The 21,658-nt window shown below is 37.5% G+C and overlaps 1 protein-coding gene across 3 annotated transcripts in view; it reads right to left on the bottom strand.

Moving 5' to 3' along the window:
* LOC149781393 (uncharacterized) overlaps positions 1-20,058 on the bottom strand; it is an 84,304-nt gene extending 64,246 nt beyond the window's left edge. For all 3 annotated transcript variants that reach the window (XR_016414503.1, XM_089934744.1, XM_089934743.1), the window contains exons 1-2: positions 19,754-20,058; positions 5,740-5,822 (exon numbers count right to left, since the gene is read on the bottom strand). Coding sequence is in view for 2 of the 3 variants with exons in the window: in XM_089934744.1 (XP_089790870.1) it covers positions 5,740-5,822; positions 19,754-19,760 (90 nt within the window). In the remaining variant the exon portion in view is untranslated. The remainder of the gene's footprint in view (positions 1-5,739; positions 5,823-19,753) is intronic.
* Between the last annotated feature and the right edge of the window lie 1,600 nt (positions 20,059-21,658).

Below are 21,658 nucleotides of genomic sequence, written 5' to 3'. Positions count from 1 at the left end.
CTGCATGTTGATTATGTGTAGTATCTGTCTCTTTAGTCTTACTGCATGTTCATTATGTGTAGTATTTGTCTTTTTAGTTGTATCTTTAGTCGTGCTGCATGTTAATTATACGTAGTATTTCTCTCTTTCGTCGTCCTGCATGTTGATTATGTGTAGTATTTGTCTCTTTAGTCGTACTGCACGTTCATTATGTGTAGTATTTGTCTTTTTAGTTGTATCTTTAGTCGTACTGCATGTTGATTATGTGTAGTATTTGTCTCTTTAGTTGTCTCTTTAGTCGTACTGCATGTTGATTATGTGTAGCATTTGTCTCTTTAGTCGTGCTGCATGTTCATTACATGTAGTATTTCTCTCCTTCGTCGTACTGCATGTTCATTATGTGTAGTATTTGTCTCTTTAGTTGTACTGCATGTTATGTTTAGCATTTGTCTCTTTAGTCGTCCTGCATGTTGATTATGTGTTGTATTTGTCTCTTATGTTGTCTCTTTAGTCTTACTGCATGTTCATTATGTGTAGTATTTGTCTTTTTAGTTGTACTGCATGTATGCTAATGCTTCCAGTTTGTTTCTTTAGTCGTACTGCATGTTGATTATGTGTAGGTATTTGTCTCTTTAGTCGTACTGCATGTTGATTACGTGTAGTATTTGTCTCTTTAGTCGTACTGCATGTTCATTATGTGTAGTAGTTGTCTGTTTAGTCGTACTACATGTTGATTATGTGTAGTATTTGTCTCTTTAGTCGCACTGCATGTTGATTACGTGTAGTATTTGTCTCTTTAGTCGTACTGCATGTATGCTAATGCTTCTAGTTTGTTTCTTTAGTCGTACTGCATGTTGATTATGTGTAGGTATTTGTCTCTTTAGTCGTACTGCATGTTGATTATGTGTAGTATTCGTCTCTTTTGTTATACTGCAAGCTCATTATATGAAGGAATTTTACCAAGTTATTCATTATATTCAATCATGTGTTGTCGCTGTGTAATTGTCAAAGCCATTAAGCGCTTGAAGGCTTTCTTTTATTCTAATTTAAGTCAGAATAATGGCTAGGTAATCTGCTTTCTACTGTACAAATCGACCTTGACTGATTTCTGTTTAAGTCGAATGGGTTTTATTGATTGGTTTGGTGTTCGATGAACAAAATCTTTAAACATTTATTATTATTTGCTCAAAATCATTTGAACTTGTCATAAATGTATTTGTCGTGTTTATGAAGTAAACGCCGCATAAGCATATAGTTCAAATGCGTGATTTACCTTATCGGATACACGTATCCAAACAAAAGAATAACCGAAAAAAGAGAAAATACTCGAGTAAAGAACTGAGGAAGGACATACAGATCTAATTCTAGTTTCTGTATTGCCAAAAAAACTACATGTTTGAAATTAATACTAGTACAGGAAATCCTAATAGGGCATTCAAACGAGAAGGGACAAGTGGTATCTAGGTATAACTTGTAATGCAATCATCGGTGCCCCGATACGTGCACAGGCCAGCAAGGGTCAGCCACTTCAGTATATCCTTGGGATAGGCACTAAGCTCAAATTTCACAGGCACTATATATCCAATAGGATGCTAAAAGGGCCGTTAAAACCATAACCACCACCAAAACAACAACAAAACTGAAATTATACAGGCAAAATTGCAGATATTGTGTCAAATAATATTACGATAGAGGCAGGAATACATACAACAAGACAGTCCATTATTTATTTTATTTTTCTTTCGTTTGTGCTTATTTATGTCTCTTTTCAATCAGTCAATAAATCATGTGTATATGCATGACTATTTTGCTCTTTGTGTAGTTGCGTGTCTTTGTTTGCATGTGTGTCTTTGTATTCGTATGTGTCTTTGTATGCATGCGTGTCATTGTATGAATGTGTATCTTTGTATGCATGGGGGCCCCGAATGGCCGAGTGGTCTAAAGAGCTCTCCGTTACGGATCACTGCCATCTCACCTCTGTCTGCGCCGGTTCGAGTCTCGGATTCAGCCAATGTGGGTATGTGAGAAAGCTTGCCAGTAGCTTCTCGTGGGTCGGTGGTTCTTTCCGGGGTTTTACCAGGTTCTTCCTCCAAAATTAATACTGGCCGCCATGTATAGCCTATCGTGTGCTGAAAATGGCGTTAAACCCAACAAGAACAACAACAACAACAACTTTGTATGCATGTGTGCCTTTGTATACATATGTGCCTTAGTATGCGTGCCTGTCTTTGCATGCATGTGTGCCTTTGTATGCTTGTCATTCCTTGTATGCATATGTGTATGCATATAGTATACACTGGACAACAAATTTTTACAAAAGTCATGTTACTGAAATAAAATTAGTCAATTCTTATCAATTTTTATGTGCTGAACACGAATATGACAGTCAAATTGCAAAATTGGCTCTAGTTTTTTTTGTAATCTGCAAGAAATTAATGTTTACATAACGAAATGCATTCCAATAGTAAAAGGTCAACTGTAATAGCCTACCTATAAAAAATCAAGTCATTGACTACATCTTAGATTTCTTCGCCTGTCTCTTGTACAGCTGTTCGGGAGCATCTCTGAGGAGTGTCCAGCAGTAGTCAGCCAGCATTGTAGTGGACCATTTTCCCTGGTATCTTTGTTCCATTGTTGCGATATCTTGATGAAAACGTTCGCCGTGTTCATCACTAACAATACCACAGTTGCTAGGAAAGAAATCCAAATGGGAATGAAGGAAGTGAATCTTTAGAGACATATTGCAGCCAAGTTTCTTATACTTCATCAACATGTCTTCTACTAGTTCCTTATAGTTTTCTGCCCTAACATTTCCGAGGAAGTTTGTAGAAACTAGGCGAAAAGCATTCCATGCTTGTTTCGCGTCACCTTCCAGCAAGTTGTTGAACCGGTCATCTTTGAAAAGCTCTCGAATCTGAGGACCCACAAAAACTCCCTCTTTAATCTTTGCTTCGCTGAGTCGAGGGAATTTTTCATGCAGGTATCGGAATGCTGGCAAAGTCCGGTCAATGGCTTTCACGAAGTTCTTCATCAAACCTAGTTTGATGTGAAGGGGTGGTAGCAAGATTTTCTGAGCCTCAACCAGAGCTGGGTGTTGGATATTCTTCTCTCCAATGGCTACATTCTGCCTGTGAGTCCATTCCTTCCTCATGTAGTGCATTTCCCTTGCTCGGCTATCCCACTCGCATAAGAAACACATGTATTTTGTATATCCTTGCTGCAGTCCCATTAAAAGGGCAACTACCTTCAAATCACCACAGAGGTGCCAGCTGTACTTGTTATACTTAATGGAATTCAGTAGCTGCCTTAAGTTATCGTATGTCTCTTTCATGTGGACAGCATACGCTACTGGAATAGATGGAAGAATGTTTCCATTGTGCAAAAGCACAGCCTTGAGACTCAGTTTCGAAGAGTCCACAAATAGTCTCCATTCTTGTGGGTCATGAGTGATTTTTAAAGCATTCATGAGGCCCTCAGTATCGGAACAGAATATCAGATTACTTTCCTTTCTGAAGAAAGGCTCCAATTGCTGGTGGCGCTTTCGATATGCAGTAATTGTGACATCTTCTTCTAGAAGATTCCATTGTTGGAGTCTTGATCCTAGCAATTCTGCCTTGTTCTTTGATAAGTCCAAATCACTAATCAGGTCATTTAGTTCTTCCTGTGTTATTCTGTGTGGGGTTGATGATGCACCACAGTGAAAATCTGGATCACTGCATGCTGATGGACCAGGAGAAGAACAGGTCGACTCACCTTTGTCTTCGTCAGATGAATCAAGAGAATATTCTGCTGGAGGTTCTGGAATAGGAAGTCCCTCACCATGTGGAACTGGTCTCAATGCAGACGGAATGTTTGGGTAGACTATTCTCGACTTCTTTCGCTTCGTTATTCCGCCGGAAAGAGGAGGAACCAAGCAGAAGTAACAGTCATTTAGGTGGTTGCTTGGCTCTCTCCACACCATTGGGACTGCAAACGGCATTGATGACCTTTTGCAATTCAACCACTGTGAAAGCTGTGTTGTACATGTAGCACAGCATATATGCGGAGCCCAAGGCTTGTCTTGGTCACCAACCTTGCATCCGAAGTAAAGATGATATGCCTTCTTCACTTGAGAATTGATACTTTTCTTCTGGTTGGCAAATGTCACTTCCCCACAAATATAGCAAAAATTGTCCGCGGTATTAACACACTTTCGAGGCATTACTGTTCTTTATTGTACGTAAATGGATAAAATAATAAGTTTTATGTAACAGTAGCTTGAACTGTCTCGCACAACGTCTAAAATATTTTAAATGCTGAACCTATCTGATTGGGCTTTATATAGTACACTGCTTACGTCAGCTTCAGCAGCCGCCTGGCATTAGTATAATAGGCCTACACATGTATAGTACACTGCTGACGTCAACTTACTTCAGCAGCCGCATGGCATTAGTATTGCATTGCATCAGAAAATGATGCAATCAACTGTGGATGATGTGAGCATGATGGTATTATGCAATGTTACATCATTATTCCGGATGTTGCTGCAGTCCTACTGGAGAAATTTACACAGTGAAACATAGAAAATGAGGTATATGAATATCTTCAAAACGAGAGCCAATACAAATTTTTCACGGTTATATTCGTGGTCGGCACACCAAAATACTACAGATTAGGGCCTTTTCAAGTCAGTAATGATTTCACTGTTGACCAGTGATATTTGTATGAGTGACTGTCTTTGCATGCTTGTGTCTTTATACGCGTGTATGTCTATATACATGTGTGTATGCATGTCTGTCTTTGTATGCGTGTGCTTATGAATGTGTCTTTATATGTGTGTGTTTATGCATGTGTGTATTTGTATGCGTGTGTTTATATATATGTGTCTATGTATGCGTGCGTTCATGTTCATCGATAGTTCTATCTGTTTAAATGATATCTACATTTCATTCTCATTTGGTATAGAAAGATCAGGGAAAACCGCCCACATGTTCTTTGATTTCAGTCTACTATTTGTACATTTGAAAATAAATGAATTTCGTTGGGAAACACGGGTCGTATTTTAAAAAAAAGTAAACTCCACACTAATGTAATGCAAAGGAAGCTAGAGACAGTTATTCATCTTAAATGGGGTGGTTCTGTGACGAGAATTTACCATGCTTGAAGGTTTCAACTGAATGACATATACTGGTCATTCTCGTCACAGAACCACCGCTCCGGTGGCCTAGTGGTTAGAGCGTCCGCCTCTGATGCGGTAGGTTGTGGGTTCGATCTCCGGCCGAGTCATACCAAAGACTTACAAAAATGGTACTAACAGCTGCTTCGCTTGGTGCTCAGCATTAAGAGGTTAGTGTTAGGACTGGTCGGCCCGTTGTCAGGATAATGTGACTGGGTGGGACATCATGATACATGTCTGCGGCATGATGTCCCAGTCCTAGATATCACTGTAAACTGTCACACTGAAGACATCGTAGCGATATTACTGGAAAATTGTTAAAGCTACGTTAAAAATCCAGATCATACACACACGTCACAGAACCACCTAGTTCTCTATGAATACCCGTGAAGCATACACACTGGATGACATCTGAGGATGCAGTAGAAAATGCATAGAAAAAAACGACGGACTGGCAGTGAGACATCTAAAATAAAAATAAAGTATATGGCCTCTTTTACTTCAATCTCTACCCTTCTAGTATTACAAAAAGTAAAATAGCAGATCTGCACTGATAATTCAGAATTTTGTTGTGAAGACGATAAATAATTCATTTGCATAAATACCAGCTGATCTTCTTCTCCAAGGTTAATATACTCATTTCCTGGAAGTAGTGGCGGTGGTCCGCACAGAACGATACCTCTGTCACCTGAAATTACAAATACAGTCATGTTGTTGGTTAATTTTAACGCCGCATTAAACATGCTACTGGCTACATTACGCGGAGGAAATGGAAGATAAGTGCCATCTCCATAGACATAGTGGGACAGCCTTAGGTGACGAGTTCGACGCTCTTCCATATAAACTACGGCGACTCCTGCAAACACAATGAAAGAAGTGAAGATTAAATAGTGCAGTAGTTACTAACATACCCTATTGACTAACATACCACATTGAACGTTCGTATGGTGACAGAATTTGATTCCATTTTCCATTATGTGAATGGTAAGTTGTTGTTGTTGCTGCTGCTGTTGTGTGTATATGTGGTTTAAAGCCATTTCTCAGTGCAAGATAGCCTATATCTGGCGGCCAGAATAAATAATGGAGGAAGAACCCGGGGCTAACCACGGTAAGAACCACTGACCCACGGGAATATACTGGCAGCTTTCTGAAAATGTCAATCTCACATATCGAGAATTGTTAAATAAAATTGTTGGTCTGAAAGTTCTATTTAGCATGCTGAGGTTTTCAATTTTATCTGTTGAATTACATAGTTCATTTTCTATATCGAGTTTTTACATTTTTTGGTTTAATTACACAGCGATGGTTGTAATTAATTGTAGTATATCGGGAATTCTAGTGTCACACGTAGAACAAAATTGTTTACGTTGAAGTTCCATTTCATATGTAGAGTTTCTAGATTTTAACTTTTGAACTACTGTTATGTTGTTGTTGTTGTTGTTGTTCTAGGGTTTAACGCCATTTTCAGCACAAGATAGGCTATACATGGTGGCCAGTATAACTGGTGGAGGAAGAACCCTGGAAAACCCCGGGAAGAACCACCGACCCACGAGAAACTAGTGGCAGGCTTTCCCACGTACCCACGCTAGCCGAGCCTTGGACTCGAACCCAAGCAGACAGAGGTGAGATGGCAGTGATCCGTAACGGTGAGCGTCTTAGACCACTCGGCCACTCGGGGCCCCAAACTACTGATATGTATATCTGATTTAATTAGATCTTATTTAATATATATTTATTTCAATTTAATTGTTTGTCAGTTGTTTTTTAAATATATTTTTCATTACATGATATTGTAATGTAAATGTATTCACTAGAGATGATAATTTTTTTCAGAAAATAGTTTGATCTTGACTGTTCGTTTTATAAACACCAGGTGTTGATCTAGATCCTTAATTTGATTCAAAATTTGTAGCAACCACGTAAACAAGTTCTATTTTTATTTTAAAATGATTGGTTGTTGTCGAGGTCATGAAGGGACTACACGTTTAAGATGTAAACAGTTTTTTTTATTTATTTTTTTCTTAGAATAAAATGATTGGTTTTCGTCAGGGCCACGCTGGGTGTACATGTATTTTAACAAGTACCTAATTTCTATTGAGCTTCAAGAACATGATCACGTGACCCCCTGGTTACGTTTTAGAAGACGATATAACCTTTGTTTTGGAGAATTATTCTCAGTAGAAGCTGGGTTTTCTCTTACACTGGAAGTTGTATGTTGTGATGCTTGGAATTATTTCAAATTGCTTGGATTCAAAAGGATTAATCATGTTATTTTTCTGGAAAATACGTGTGCTCATGTGAAATTGTTGAATAAGGACAGCTTTTATAAAAGTGTATTCATCTATTCAAAACCGGAGTGATAATTCTTGTTTCTACAAGGAACTGCAGACTTCAACACTACAGATTGCAGCATACGTTATGTCTTCCATCTTGGATTCTTCGTCGGGATTCGAACTTGAAATCAGTAGAACATTTTATTATTAGGACTTCAAAATTTTTATTCGTGGATTATTCTTGGATTTGATCCTTAAAGCCATAAGTTCATATTTTTCATTTTTACAGAATTTTCCAGGAAAATAAATTATTATTGTATTTTTCAAATCTTGTTGTTTCCACTCTTTCTTGTGTTATTGTTTATTCGAGCCTAAACACGTGACATAAGACTACATAAAGGTGGTTGAATTTTCAATGATGTATGTCAAAAATTGCAACTTCTCATTTTGAATGAAATTGTTTGTGCTGAAAATGTCTTTTCATATATCGAGAATTTATATTTTCTTTTGTCATTAGTATGTCTTCTGAAAGTTATATTTCTTGTGTTAGATAATATCTGTTAAGTTAGGATACTCTATTCTTGTCTTTGTCCGTATGTGAAGATACAAGAACTGTGTGTATTTTAGAAATTATGATTTTCTAAATAATGTTTATAATCAGAACACAAGTAAATAATATAAGATTTCAGTACAATTAATTACTGCCATCTTCCGCAAGTATTTAAGCAAAGAAAATTTCTTTCATTCGTTTCCATAATTTTTGCACTTTCAACCTCCCAAAGTTTTAAGTTTCCTCTTTTATATCTTGTCACAGTTGATTTTCGTCGACAAAATGTCAAGAATAAATGTTTGTTTGTATTTTCTTTTTCTTTTGTTTTCTTTTCAATTATTGAATAAGTTCTGTTTATATCACATTAAAACAAAAGGGTTTCATGGCTGTGAATTGAATGTCGCATGATGTTGAGAAGAAAAAAAGAACTATCGAGGTAATTTCTGTCATGTATGTAGCAAACATATTTTTATTTTGTCGCACACTTCAAGCAAGAATAGCCTGTGTGCCTCAAACGTACTTCCTCGAGAATCTAATAATGTCAGGGTAATTTATCCTCCAAAAAGGGCACTTCAGTCTTGCATCTCACTATCACAAATGCACCTCATTTTATCATGAATTGATGGGGTGCATCGAGAAATATAGTTTTGGGGAGATTCTGCGATTTAAGCGTTTGAATTATAAACTTTTATCCATCCAAGTGTATGGAACACCTGCTATAAGAAATGTTCTGGTTGATTCGTGCTCATTTGTTGTCTTTTTTTGTTTTTTTTGTTTTTGTTTTTTTCTGGGTGGTGGTGGCTAGGGGTGGAAGCTGTCTCTGTCACCCAATCCAACTCTGAATTCTTGCTGTTTTTGTTTATAAACATTGTTATTATTATTATTATTATTATTATTATTGATGTTACTGTTGTTGAATACTCTTGACAGGGAGTAGTTCATTTGATAAATTCGAAAAATCTATATGCTCATATGTAGTTCATCCAAAGCAATGAAAATTCACGCTTACTTTTGTGAGATTTGAAAGGGAAATTTTTCAAATGAACAAAGGGACACATTGTTGGGAGATTGTAAAAAAAAAAAAAAAGGCCTGATACAGTCCGTAAAAAGTGGGAAAAGAAAAGCATGCAGCAGCGCCATTCTAAAATAGCTGGGCCGGGGGGGGGGGAGGAGCAGGTGGTGCATTACTAAAGTAAGACAGATAAGTGTCGCTCATGACACAATTTTAGGTATTTTTGTTACTCACAATTCTTTTGCACTGATTTATTTGGCACACTATTGCCACAACCATGCACTCACCAAGACTTATCTCAACACCAAGCAGGATGCTTATGATGATTATAATCTTTGATAAACTCAACTATACACATGACGGGGCCCCGAGTGGCCGAGTGGTCTAAAGCGCTCTCCGTTACGGATCACTGCCATCTCACCTCTGTCTGCGCTGGTTCGAGTCTCGGATTCAGCCAATGTGGGTATGTGAGAAAGCTTGCCAGTAGCTTCTCGTGGGTTGGTGGTTCTTTCCGGGTCTTCCCGGGTTCTTCCTCCACCATTAATACTGGCCGCCATGTATAGCCTATCGTGTGCTGAAAAATGGCGGTAAACCCCACAACAACATATATACACATGACAATGCCTGCATGTCGAGACACAATCAACACAGTGAGTACAAAAAGTGTGACCTTGACCCAAATCCCCGAAGATGGAGCAAACATGTTGCAATATTAATTGTCTTACCTTCATTTTATTTCATCCAATGTATGAACAAAATCCATGAAGACGTTTAGGTCATAAAAAGAATTAAAAGAAAACTAAAACCTTAATACAGACGTTCTAGATGGCTGTGACACAAAGATCAAATGGACGAGATTGCGTGTCGCAAAACTGCCTTTGCTTCATAACGATTCACCCCAAGTTTGAAGAAAACTCATCCAGTAGCTCAAGAAATATAAGCAAAAACCCCAATTTAAGCAAAATCTTAGCACAAATTTTCTATGACTGTGACCATATTGCTAAGGTCAAAGGGCAGTGCTCATCAGCAAATAATTTCTTAGATTCGCTATCACTCATTCCAAGTATAAATAAGTCCACCAACAACTTCTGGAAATAAAAACAAATAAAAATCCTCTGACCAAAACCTTATTTTAAACTTTATACGACCGTGGCATTGTCTCCAAGGTCAAAGGGGTGAGCAAGCATACCACAGAATGAATTAGTTTTATAATGACGTATACCAAGTTTTATAAGAATCTATAAAGGAGTTTAGGAAATATTAGCACAAAAAACAACTAAACTTTAACGCAAATTTTATGTCAACTTGAACCCGAGGTAAAGGGTTTAGTAAGCATGCTATATAATGATCAGTCTTATGAGACTACAGGAATGTACTTAGATGAAATATTTTAACAAAAAAACATATCTGAGATAACGCAGATGAGCCTTTGGAAAAGTGGCTGTAATGTCTCGTCTCTATTCTGACTGGCATGGATTCGAAAATAAAAGTTGATATTTGTGGTACTCACCTATGTGGATGTACATGCAAAGTTGTATTGGTCTGTTACGAACAATGCAAGATGAACTAAGCAAAGAACAAAACTGAAAACAGGCTATTATTATAAAGATCTTAGGTACGAAGTTTAAACAAATAATACAAGTCAAAAAGACATGTTTTAGGCAAGGGGTGGGGTTGGAGGCAGTCCATTCGAACAATCAATAATCAGACAATCATCCCATGACAGCATTACAAAATACATATAATGTAATCAACGTTACACATAATAAATAGGCGAAAGAATAAATACAGGAGTACATATAAAACAGTGTCGGCAATACTTATGAGAATTTCTCGAATATAGGAAATGGAAGTTTCAACTACCGTTGTGTAATTCAGCAGAGAAAATTTAAAATATTGTCATATGAAAAGGAACTTTAGAAACAAACAATTCGATTCAACCTGTGAAATTTGAATTTTCGATATACAACTGTTGTGTAATTTGAAAATGTACATCTAAACACTCGACATACAAAATGGAACTTTTAAAGTAAACACTTTAACTCAACGTTTAAAACAATGTAGTTTTAAATCACCGCTCTGTAATTCAACAGATAAATCATAACGCTCGACACAGATAATAGAGCTCTTAATAACCAATATGTAATTCAACAGAAAAGTTGCAAAACTCGAAATATGATATGCGACTTTCAACATCAACAATTTCACTAAAGATGCGCAAATGGAACTCTCGACATTTCAATTGCAGCCCTCTCATTCGACCCTTTTGTCCCCTACGGCGCCTCATAGTTTATGCTTATTTATTTCTGATTAGATCAATTTTTATAAGTATGTATTCAAACGCTCCATCCTTGTAGCTGTTAGTGACATCGCTTGAATCGAATATGTTCCACAGGTCAATGCGCCAGACTTTCTCTATGTCACTAACCGATTCATGTCGTTTCTCTCAAATAGCAAGCGGGGGGGGGGGGGGGGGGGCAGCCGACCTTTTTTGAGGGAGACCCCCCACCCCGGCCAAATCTCCCCAACAATCCGGACCCTGGAAAATATGACGTCAATGGAAAATGTTGATTATTGAATTGCCAAAAAACAATCTGAGCCTCTTATGGTTACCAAACCTCCGCACCCCCTACATTCCGGGCCTTGGAAAATCTTGATTTCTTTGTTGCAAAAAGCCAATCCGAGCCTTGCATGTAAGCCTGGTTGGCAAGATTAAGTCCTTCACTGAAACACAACAACAATAACGCCCAGATACGGTCTCGGGGCGCAAAAATCATTATGGGATGCGCATATGGCTGCGTTTACTGAGTTTGATGTGCGGGTTGCTCAACCAAAGATTCTCTCGAGACCAATGCGATAACGTGTTGCTTGATTATGTAAACCAATAGCAATGAATCCATCTGGAGTTCTCTGAGCATGTGCAAAGAAGTGATGCAGTTATTTATGTTCATGTCGCTGGGACACCAAGTCTGATGAATGCTTCGCAATGTCTGTGTATCAACGTCGTTAAAGATAACCAAACAATTACAGCTGTCTCTGATCACTTTGGGGATCTGAGCGTACCGGTGTGTAACGTAAATGTTTGCTTGTCAAGCATGACATCATCGTAAACCACAAGATGTATTGATATTACCACCATGATCTTTGCCGACGGTGCATCATTGATGTCGGTGATAAATTCAACAAATCCTGTATCGGGCGACAGGAAATCAGTTGCAACTTCACTGATTCCTCGAGGACATCATAACATCGCTGGTCGTCTGCGGTTGGCGCTACTATAAAGTTTGTCCCATTTGAACCATCTCATTATCAGGTGAGCAACAACTGAATTTTATCAGATCCAGACGGACCAATGATAATCGATCGAATACAATTTGGTAACGCCGGATGATGGACTGGTGCTTACGCGCGTGTCGCTGAAAAGTTGATATTGTACAAATATGTGTTATTTATAATCATGAGTCTATATTGTGTTCGATGCAAGGCTGTAACGAATACAACTACGCTAAGAGCAACAAAGACAAGGAATAACAAGCGAGCACTAATTGGCAAGTGTAAAATGTGGCACAAAATTATAAGTTTGTGGCGTCTAGCGAGACTTCAGGTGGTGGTGATACTGCTGCGGCACTCGGGAAATTACCAGGAACTCCTTGGTATAAGCATCTGGGTGAAAAACATTTTCTGGAATATAATTTATTTGGTACTGAACCCCGACATGATATCAGATTTGAAGAAAAAATAAACCAAAACCGGGCGAATTTCCAGTAAATGCAATTGATCAAGCGTGCCATGCCCATGACGTCGCGTATGAAAATAAAGATCTGCAACAAGGACATATCGATGAGGTCAGTTAATTGATACGTTGAATTCGATATAATAAAAAAAAATGCGAGAATCGCTCGTCAACTGGTTGATAAGATCGGTTACGAGTGGAACATTAGTGGTAGGGGCGGGCAAGTAGTTTTCCGATAATTATAATAATGTGTTCGGTTTATTATAGTCTAAGAGGATACTAGAAAGGTACAGCAGCGATAAGCAAACTCGCCGATGCCGCATGGTTCTCGCGTGTTGTTGCCGCAGATTGGTTGTCCCGACAGGCAATATGGCAAATGTATCTTCCGCCACTTAAAACGTTTCAACATGGACGGTTTGATATCAGCACCCCCAACGAAGTTCATCAGGTAGATATCTTGTTTTTACCAGATGACGCTATCACTGGCACATCATGCAAACGACAGACTCGTACATACAAATACCCGTTGACGGTTGTTTATGTTGCAGGTAGATACAAGGGAGCGAAACCGCTATCGACTAAAAGAGCAACTGAAGTCGAAGCCGAGTTTCAATAAATTTATTCGCGTGGACCTTTACGATGGCTACGATTACAACAGGTTGATCCTGGCAAAGAACATCTTTGCGGGATGACATCGGTGATGCAACAACATAACGTTGAAATCAGACGCGGACAAACTGCAATACATCGTATCAAGCAATCGTTAAAAGATTTAATAGAACACTTGTTGAGCGATTGTTTAGACATCAGTACGCCCATGAATTACTGAGCAAGGACAGATCTCGTGTATGGGTTGCGAGACTGCAGCACGTGATAGCCGCGTTAAACAACGAAGTCACGCGTGAAACTGCTATTTAAAACGCTGATGGAACCGGGAAGAAACACATACCGACTAAACGGCTCGACTCGACGATGAGACCAGTGCTGGGCAGCAATGTGACAGACATGTTTTTAGTGAACTTGTAGATGCTGAAAAAAGAGCATCCTGTCTAGAGCAAATCCACACATAAAATTTCCAGCGTGGTAAGATCTACGGATATGTCCGCAATCTACAGGATAGATTCGGCGGCTCCTCAGCATGGATTTGCTCATGAACAATTGCGGGTCATTCTTGAAAATAAACAATTTACCACTGGGTTGGATAGGACACTAGCTCCTCGACGTCAGTTACACTCAAAACATGTCAGTGTGCCATTTTCGCGTGTATGGCTGAGATTACTATCGATTCTGTCCACGGTGAATTGTCGTACGTCAGCAGGAAAATATTACAACATTATTGTGTTACAGCAGGCCTAGGGCTATTGATTATGTTTTGTCGTTGCTTCAGCGTCATGATAAATTTAGCATCAAGATCAAACTCGCGTTTATTTTTTTTATCTTGCTAATAGCCAGCTCATTTTAGTGGTTGATCCCACCTTAGGTTGATTATTGTCGTAGAAGTGCGGACTGTTCTTGTTTACTGGTGGCTTTCGCAACTGACAGGTGTTGACTTTGAAATTTTGTTGTACACAAGTTATTACTTTTCACTGGAACGCTGGAGTTCTTTAAACAATCTGAGGCTGACATATACTTTCATCCTCTTGTTGGTGATCCATTCTCAAGGACAAAATCGGCAATTATATTCCCGTCTCAGGAGGTTACAGATGAATTTCTTTTTATTCGCTGGGATAAGTTTATATTTGACAGCACATGTGGCAAAATCAATGCCATGGAAGTAGCGTCACTTTTTCAAGTTGATTTACACTTTGTGCAGCATATGCATGAAGTTCTCAACATTAAGACAAGTATATGCCATTATAAGTATTTTTTCCGATATTACCACGATATCAGCGTAACTTCCCTTAAATAATATGGAATATACATGACGTCTGTTACGCCGATCGTTTCCCGTAATTATCTGAATTAAACTGGAAATTATATGTGTGATAACATAAAGCAAAGAACAACAGCTTGACATGAAATATCTTGAAAGTCAGTGTCTTTATTTACTTATTTCTCGATCACAAACTTTAAAACCCACGATACCACAGTTTTCTGGTCTAACGTCTATTTCATTATTTTAAGTTACAAGATTTCCATATTCCCATGGGGGCGATTTCATGTCGACTACTTCGGTTCATGACATCATAACCGAACTCACTGTCATATCTGAACAACTAAATCGATTTGAGATTACAGTTTGGCCCACATAATCGTGGATGTTAGCATTTTATACAGCTTTTGTCGACATTAATTGTCAAATGGTACGTAATCTATTTAAACACAAACTTTCGTCCAATATCCTTCAAAGCATACAAACTTGTTGAGAACTTCCTTTGCTCAAAGCTGATACGGAAAAATGCTTTGTGTATGGTTTTTAGCCACCCACCCCCCTTTTGGGTTAATTTCTTCTAGGTAAAGAAACTGTTGATTGAACGAAACGTTACATATGCATCTTTAACATGACATTGTATAAAAGCCTGTTGATTTCATTAAAAATTCCGAAACTAAATTTCAAAAACAAAATTTTCTGAAATATTTTAGCCAAAATTCGTATCTCGAGGACGAGCACGCCAATTTTCTGTTACGAGTATATGCTCTTAAAATAAGTACCAGAAAATAGTGAAGACAAAATGATTTGTAAATTTTAAATATTAATTTATTTCCCTAGAATACAAAGTGAAAAATGAGAAAAAAGAACTTAATCCAAGAATTAAAAAACACAAGTCCTATCTATGAAAAGTTCTAAATGAATCACAGCTCTAATCCCTATGGTACGAAGTGCAGATTTGTCAACAGTTTCTTGTTGAATCAAAGAAAATATTATTCCAGTTTTTTAATTCCGTATAAATTCTAATGAATGTATTTGTCCAAGTATTATCAGAGCACTTTTGTATTTCATGGAAAACAATCACTTGAATTCAATAATTTGAAGAAGAAAAACAATTCAACCCAAACTGGTCAGAACATAATACAACTGAACGTGTCAAAAGTTTTAAGCCATATTGGCACTCCTCTATCATAACATCAGTTCTAAGACTAACTAAAACGCAAAACAGATTCCCAGATGTGGGTCAAGAGTTCATCCTTGCGGAAAAAAATAGAAGTTTGTTTACCATTTGACACATGATAGTGTCACGTCGTCCAGGTATGACCTTGACTCAACTTAATAATTTTTACTCTGAGAAAGACACATACAAATAAAAATACAAAGTTGTTTACCAAAACTGTCACTGATTTTGAAGGTCAACAACTAGTAACAATGTTTCAATTCTGGACAATGGCAAATCCAGTAAACAATGTTACATTACAATAGCATATAATGGAATTTAAAAATATTAAATCTAAAAAAGAAACAATTAAGGTAAATATACATAATATATTTTATTCCATTTTTTTATATATAAATTTCTTTAAATATTAGCGAGTCACAATTGTTTTCGTAAAGCAATACCAAATCGTATCTCATGATTTTAATAACTCTTAAGTGGTCTAGGACTAAACCTAGTAAGCTATTCCTGACATACAGTGAAGGATATAAAGCGTAACGTGATCGCCATATGCTCTGATGATGTCCAATATTATACAATGAGATATGCACATGTATCACAGTGAGACAATCGATATTGCCACAGTGATCATGTTTGAAACAACTTTTTCCAGTTAAGAAAATATGTGTATGTGTGATATTCAAACTTTAGTTTTCAAACGCACTCCAAATAACATAAGGGGCTTCAGATATAAACTTTAAGGACAAAATAAAAACAAAAACGTTTCACACGAATCATGCAAATTTACATTTCCCGCCTCTGTTCGATACTCAGTGTCACCAATGCAATATCGTAATACCTGTTACATTCTACGCAAAACTAAAACTTTTTAATTAAATTTAGTCATAAAATTGTTCTAGAAGCGAATTTAACTCTTACCACAATCATCATCATGTTTGAAAATGAAGGAGAAATCGGAGATAAATGAAGGTATGTTTAACAGGGCACAGAACAAAATTTTCAAGAGCTCGAGTGAGTTGCAAGTGTTACTCATTCCTGTCCCTCAATACAGTACACTTCTCTACTACACTCATTGCGCTTTTAACGAAGGAACAACATGCAAGCTTGGGACTAAATTAGTTCCAAACCATATAAATATTATGTTCTAATACACCTCTGCTTAATCAAACATGGGAGAAGATAAAAAATAAAATGTCAAACTGTTGATTTTTGTCTATTCGGACATAATTATATTTGCCGCAGATCACCAGTGTTTTCAAGACTGTGCAGCTTTATAGCACAATGTATTCAAAAGTAAACGTTAGTGAGAATCGGTTGAGATACTTAAAATACCAATCTCGAAAGTAAGCTGGCAACATTTTTCTTGTGATACGTGCATACTTGTATAAAAATCTGCTGGTATCTGCCCTTTGCGTGAAAATGTACCAATAAAACTTCAGTCTTGAAATTACAGGCTACCCGGGGAAACTGTAACATATCCTGACGTAATCCTATAAATCATCCGCACTCCCCTCCCCGGTCCATATTGAGCCTGATGGAAGATTGTGGGTATGATGTCATCTGTTTATTAAAATGTGCAAGCTTTCTGCAAGCAAATCTTTCCGGAACACACCTGCGTACAGTTAAAACATTGACGGGTATTTGGTAATAGCCATATATAGCGCAAAATTCAAAATGACGTCAAGACAGAGGGTCGTGCGATTTAAGTGGATTTACGAGATGCAGCACATAAGATCTGACTCGGAAATATCTACGTATCGACAAAAGCATTTATAAAAAAGACAGTTGCTCAAAAATTTGTACAAGATCGCTGTGCTAAATATATGGTAAATGTATGGAGGGGGATTACCGCCATAATTATATGCATGTATTTTCTAATCTTCCTTGATGCATTATTGTAAATGGCTGCTTGCAAGTGCTATTTTCATAATTCTATCAATGTATATTGTATTCTTCATTGATGCAGATTGTACGTGGCAGTTTGCAAGTGCTACTTTCCTTCTGCATTACTGTCAATGGCTGCTTACAAGTGCTACATTCATAATTCTAGTCATGAATTTTCTATTCTTAATTGATGCAAGCTGTAAAGGCTGCTTGAAAAAGTGCCTAGATCTACTTTCCGTCTGCGTCCTTGTACCTTGCAATTTGCCAACTACTGAATTGATTCTGTAGTTTGTCGTATGGCAATTTCCGTGTCAGTTATTACAAGTTTTAACATTCCATTTATAAACTGGCTATAATACAAGTTACACAAATTGCACCTTCCAAAATCATGACTATAATGTTACATCAAGCACATTGCAAGTTAGAATCAAGGACGTTAGCATAAAATAATGCCTCATTATGACAACAGATGGCGTTGCGACACGTCATTTCTTACAATACGACTACTCCCCTGACCCTAGCAACAAGAGGTTATACCACTTTACGGCATGTTTGGGCGCCTTGTTTAAAATATTATTCGAATTATATTAGAGCAGCTGATGTCTCAAAGTATTAACATTCGGAAGAGCGGTGGCCTGCAAGTAGCACAAAACAAATTAAATGTATCAAATTGTATACAATTAGATGTATTCACAACGTTATATTTCCTCTAACCCCTCCCACCCCATTTTATTTCAACAATTTGTCTGTTTAATTTACCGCTGCCGCACGGTGGCAGAATAGGGTAGCCGCTTACAAGCAAGATTTAAGGCCCTAATTTGTTTATATATTCTCATCCACGATGTTATCAGATTAGAGCATATTTATTATTTTAAAGTGCGATACAAATTTTGCTTTTTGTAGCAGTAAAGACCTCATAAGGTTTGAGCAAAGTGCAGTTAATTGCACCTCGAGGCCATACTTTCATTTCTTTATTCACGAGAGAGATAGTATATTACAGAGATGAGGATTCTGTTTATTCTCTCAACCCTGTGTAATTAAATTTTACTGTTAATCTGCAGTTTACAGTGGCAGTATATATATATATATATATATATATATATATATATATATATATATATATATATATATATAAAGAAGTAAGGTAATTAGTCAAATTATACAGAATTCTTATATATGTATGGCATGGATGATTATGCAATAACCAGCAACTATTGCCACTAGTTGTCTGTGACAAGTATGCATTATCTCCAATTTCATTTTAAATCTCCAATTCCAGTACAACAGCAAAAGGCAAATGACTTGAAACAAGGACATCGCGTACAAAGCATATATGCTGCAAAAATATGAACTTATTTCATTATATAAGAAAACAAACAAGAGTATGAAATATATTTTCTATATGTAATCACACACACACACACACACACACACACACACACACTTTCAATAAGAAATTGGAATGAATTTTAATTCAGTATAGTTAGTGGATCTAAAATGTGTGTTACTTGATCCATTTAGTTTAGTCGACGTGGCATTTTAACAAAGACATGGGTCAGATAGATTTTCTTTTTGATGAAAACCCACTCCCAGGGTTTCATAATCCATCAAAGGTATTATTTAGTTTTCTACATATGTTGTAATTACTTATGTATTGGTGAAAATGTGTCCACGTTTCAAGTTCCCAATTACATGGAGCATTCTACATTACATGCTGACCGCTCCGGCGGCCTAGTGGTTAGAGCGTCCCCCTCAGATGGTACTAACAGCTGCCTCGCTTGGAGCTCAGCATTAAGAGGTTAGTGTTAGGACTTGTCGACCGGGTGTCAGGATAATATGACTGTGTGGGACATGACGCTACATGTCTGCGGCATGTTGCCCCAGTGCTAGACATCACTACAAACTGACACAATGCAGACACTGTAGTAATATGACTGAAAAATTGTTAAAGCTACGTTAAAAATCCAAATTACAAACACCCACACACACATTATATGCATATAACCTTAAATACTACCACGTTACACTGTGCTCAGTCCTAACTTGATGTCACTGTACATGGCGCAAAGCTTAAGTAAACAATGTATTAGGTGTAACTAGTGAACTGACATGCTTACCTGTCATTCCGACGTTGCAGTCCAAAAAGAGAAATAATAGCCGTGTTAGTCTTTGAAAAGCAGCCAGAAATAATCTTCATTCACAGTAACATCCGAAATGTGAATGGTTTCTCAAAGGGTTACTGTCTTCTTACTGTACGTCGGTCGTTTAATTAGAGTTTTTTTTTTTTTTTCTCAGGGTGATTGGTAAATGTAATATATGAGGGTATGAAAGGTAACCTTTGTTAGTCACCGTATATATTTAGCTACGATGTCGTAGCCTCAACTTGATTTGTTGTGGTTGAGGCTACGAACTGATCCCATATCATGTAATGGAGCAAAAAAAATCATGACTAAAGTCAGAAAAACAAACAGTGTACAAATCAACAACATAAGTATAATCATGCTGTGAAAGAAGTTTGGCTAATTTTGAATTTATTAAGCCCTTACACGATAAAATAAATTGGCATGGTTACTCTAACCTTATCCTGTCCTCCATGACAGATAACGCGAGACTCTCGCCGTGACCCCTTTTCTACGTAAAGCTTGCCAGAACATATTTTTGAAATTCTACCCTATATTATTATCAATCAAGTGCGAATAATCGCTTTTTGGTGGAATTTCAAAGTTGCTGATAAACCGTATTTACTTTTAATACGCAGAATTTCTGACCCAAACGGCGCCAAAATTTTACTACGATTTGTTTACATTTCCAAATAAGGCGTCAATGTCCTTATATGGCACACAAACAAACGAGGCTGAGAACGGAAGTAATCATTATTTCAAATAACATGGCGGACGATCTAAACGAAAATATCGGCTAAAAAAGGTAAACGAGATTTTACAACTATTTCTACAAAGATTTTCGATACTTCCGGTATTAAATAAGAGGACTACTCAATTTATTGGATTATATGCAAGGAATATGTTTAAAGTGTTATTATTAGGCTAAAAGAGCGCCGGGTGTGAATCACTTGCTCCATTAAGACTTATATGCTCATGTTAGTACCCTGTCCACGAGGTACGAGTAAGGGTACTAATATTAGTACTACGTATATATTGTAATGTAAGTATGTAAAAAATATCGTCTGTACGGTGGGTGGGTGGGGGAGGGAAGGCTTCAGATGTGGTGGTATTCAGGGATATACTTCGTTACTGTATCCATCTCGTTTCGCCGATTGTTTTTGTTTAAATTATAGTTTTGTGCGCACAATCGTGCAGGTGCCACTGGTTAATTCCTGCATAGCAGGATGTTAATTGTTCCTGGGGGAATGAATCCGAGCCACATTCCCCAGGCATTAATACACTCAGAGAGTCTTGTTAATTTAGCCTCGAGTCATGGGACTATATTAAGTCCCTAATGACCTGAATAGAAGGATATACATGAGTAGAAATGGACCCAACACATACTCTTAAGTAAAGAAACATCAGTCCATTCTGCTGAGCTACCTGGTGTCCACCAAAGCAGAATGAGACGCCCGTCGCGATTGGTCGTGACTATTACATCACATAGGGACACGTGACTTTTGACGGTTGGAAATTGTTCCACATCTCAGTCATGGTACGAATGTCCGGGAGAGGGAAGGGACCCGGCAAAAGGCGCAAGCACACAGAGCCCTGAAACGCCAGCTCGTACTTGTTCAAATCTAGTCCAGTTATTTCTAATGAACACTACTAAAATACAAATAATGTGTAAGCCACCTGTGCAATTAATCAAATTAAGAGAAGTAAATAAATTTCATAATGATTCATTCATAAAGTTAGAATTCGGTGTACAAAGTGTACATACAATTACCTACTAAATCAGCTAAGTCAAAATGGCTCGAGCAATGGGGATCTGGTTTACAACCTATTCGGAGCAGCAGGGAAGTTGAACAGACCAGTGCGTCCAGCCAAAATAAACCTTCCTACGAGAACTTTCTCCGT

The sequence above is a fragment of the Sinohyriopsis cumingii genome, chromosome 15 (assembly GCF_028554795.1).
Source record: "Sinohyriopsis cumingii isolate HCF-2022 chromosome 15, ASM2855479v2, whole genome shotgun sequence".
Taxonomy (NCBI): Eukaryota; Metazoa; Mollusca; class Bivalvia; order Unionida; family Unionidae; genus Sinohyriopsis; species Sinohyriopsis cumingii.
This window is presented reverse-complemented; position numbering and strand designations above follow the sequence as displayed.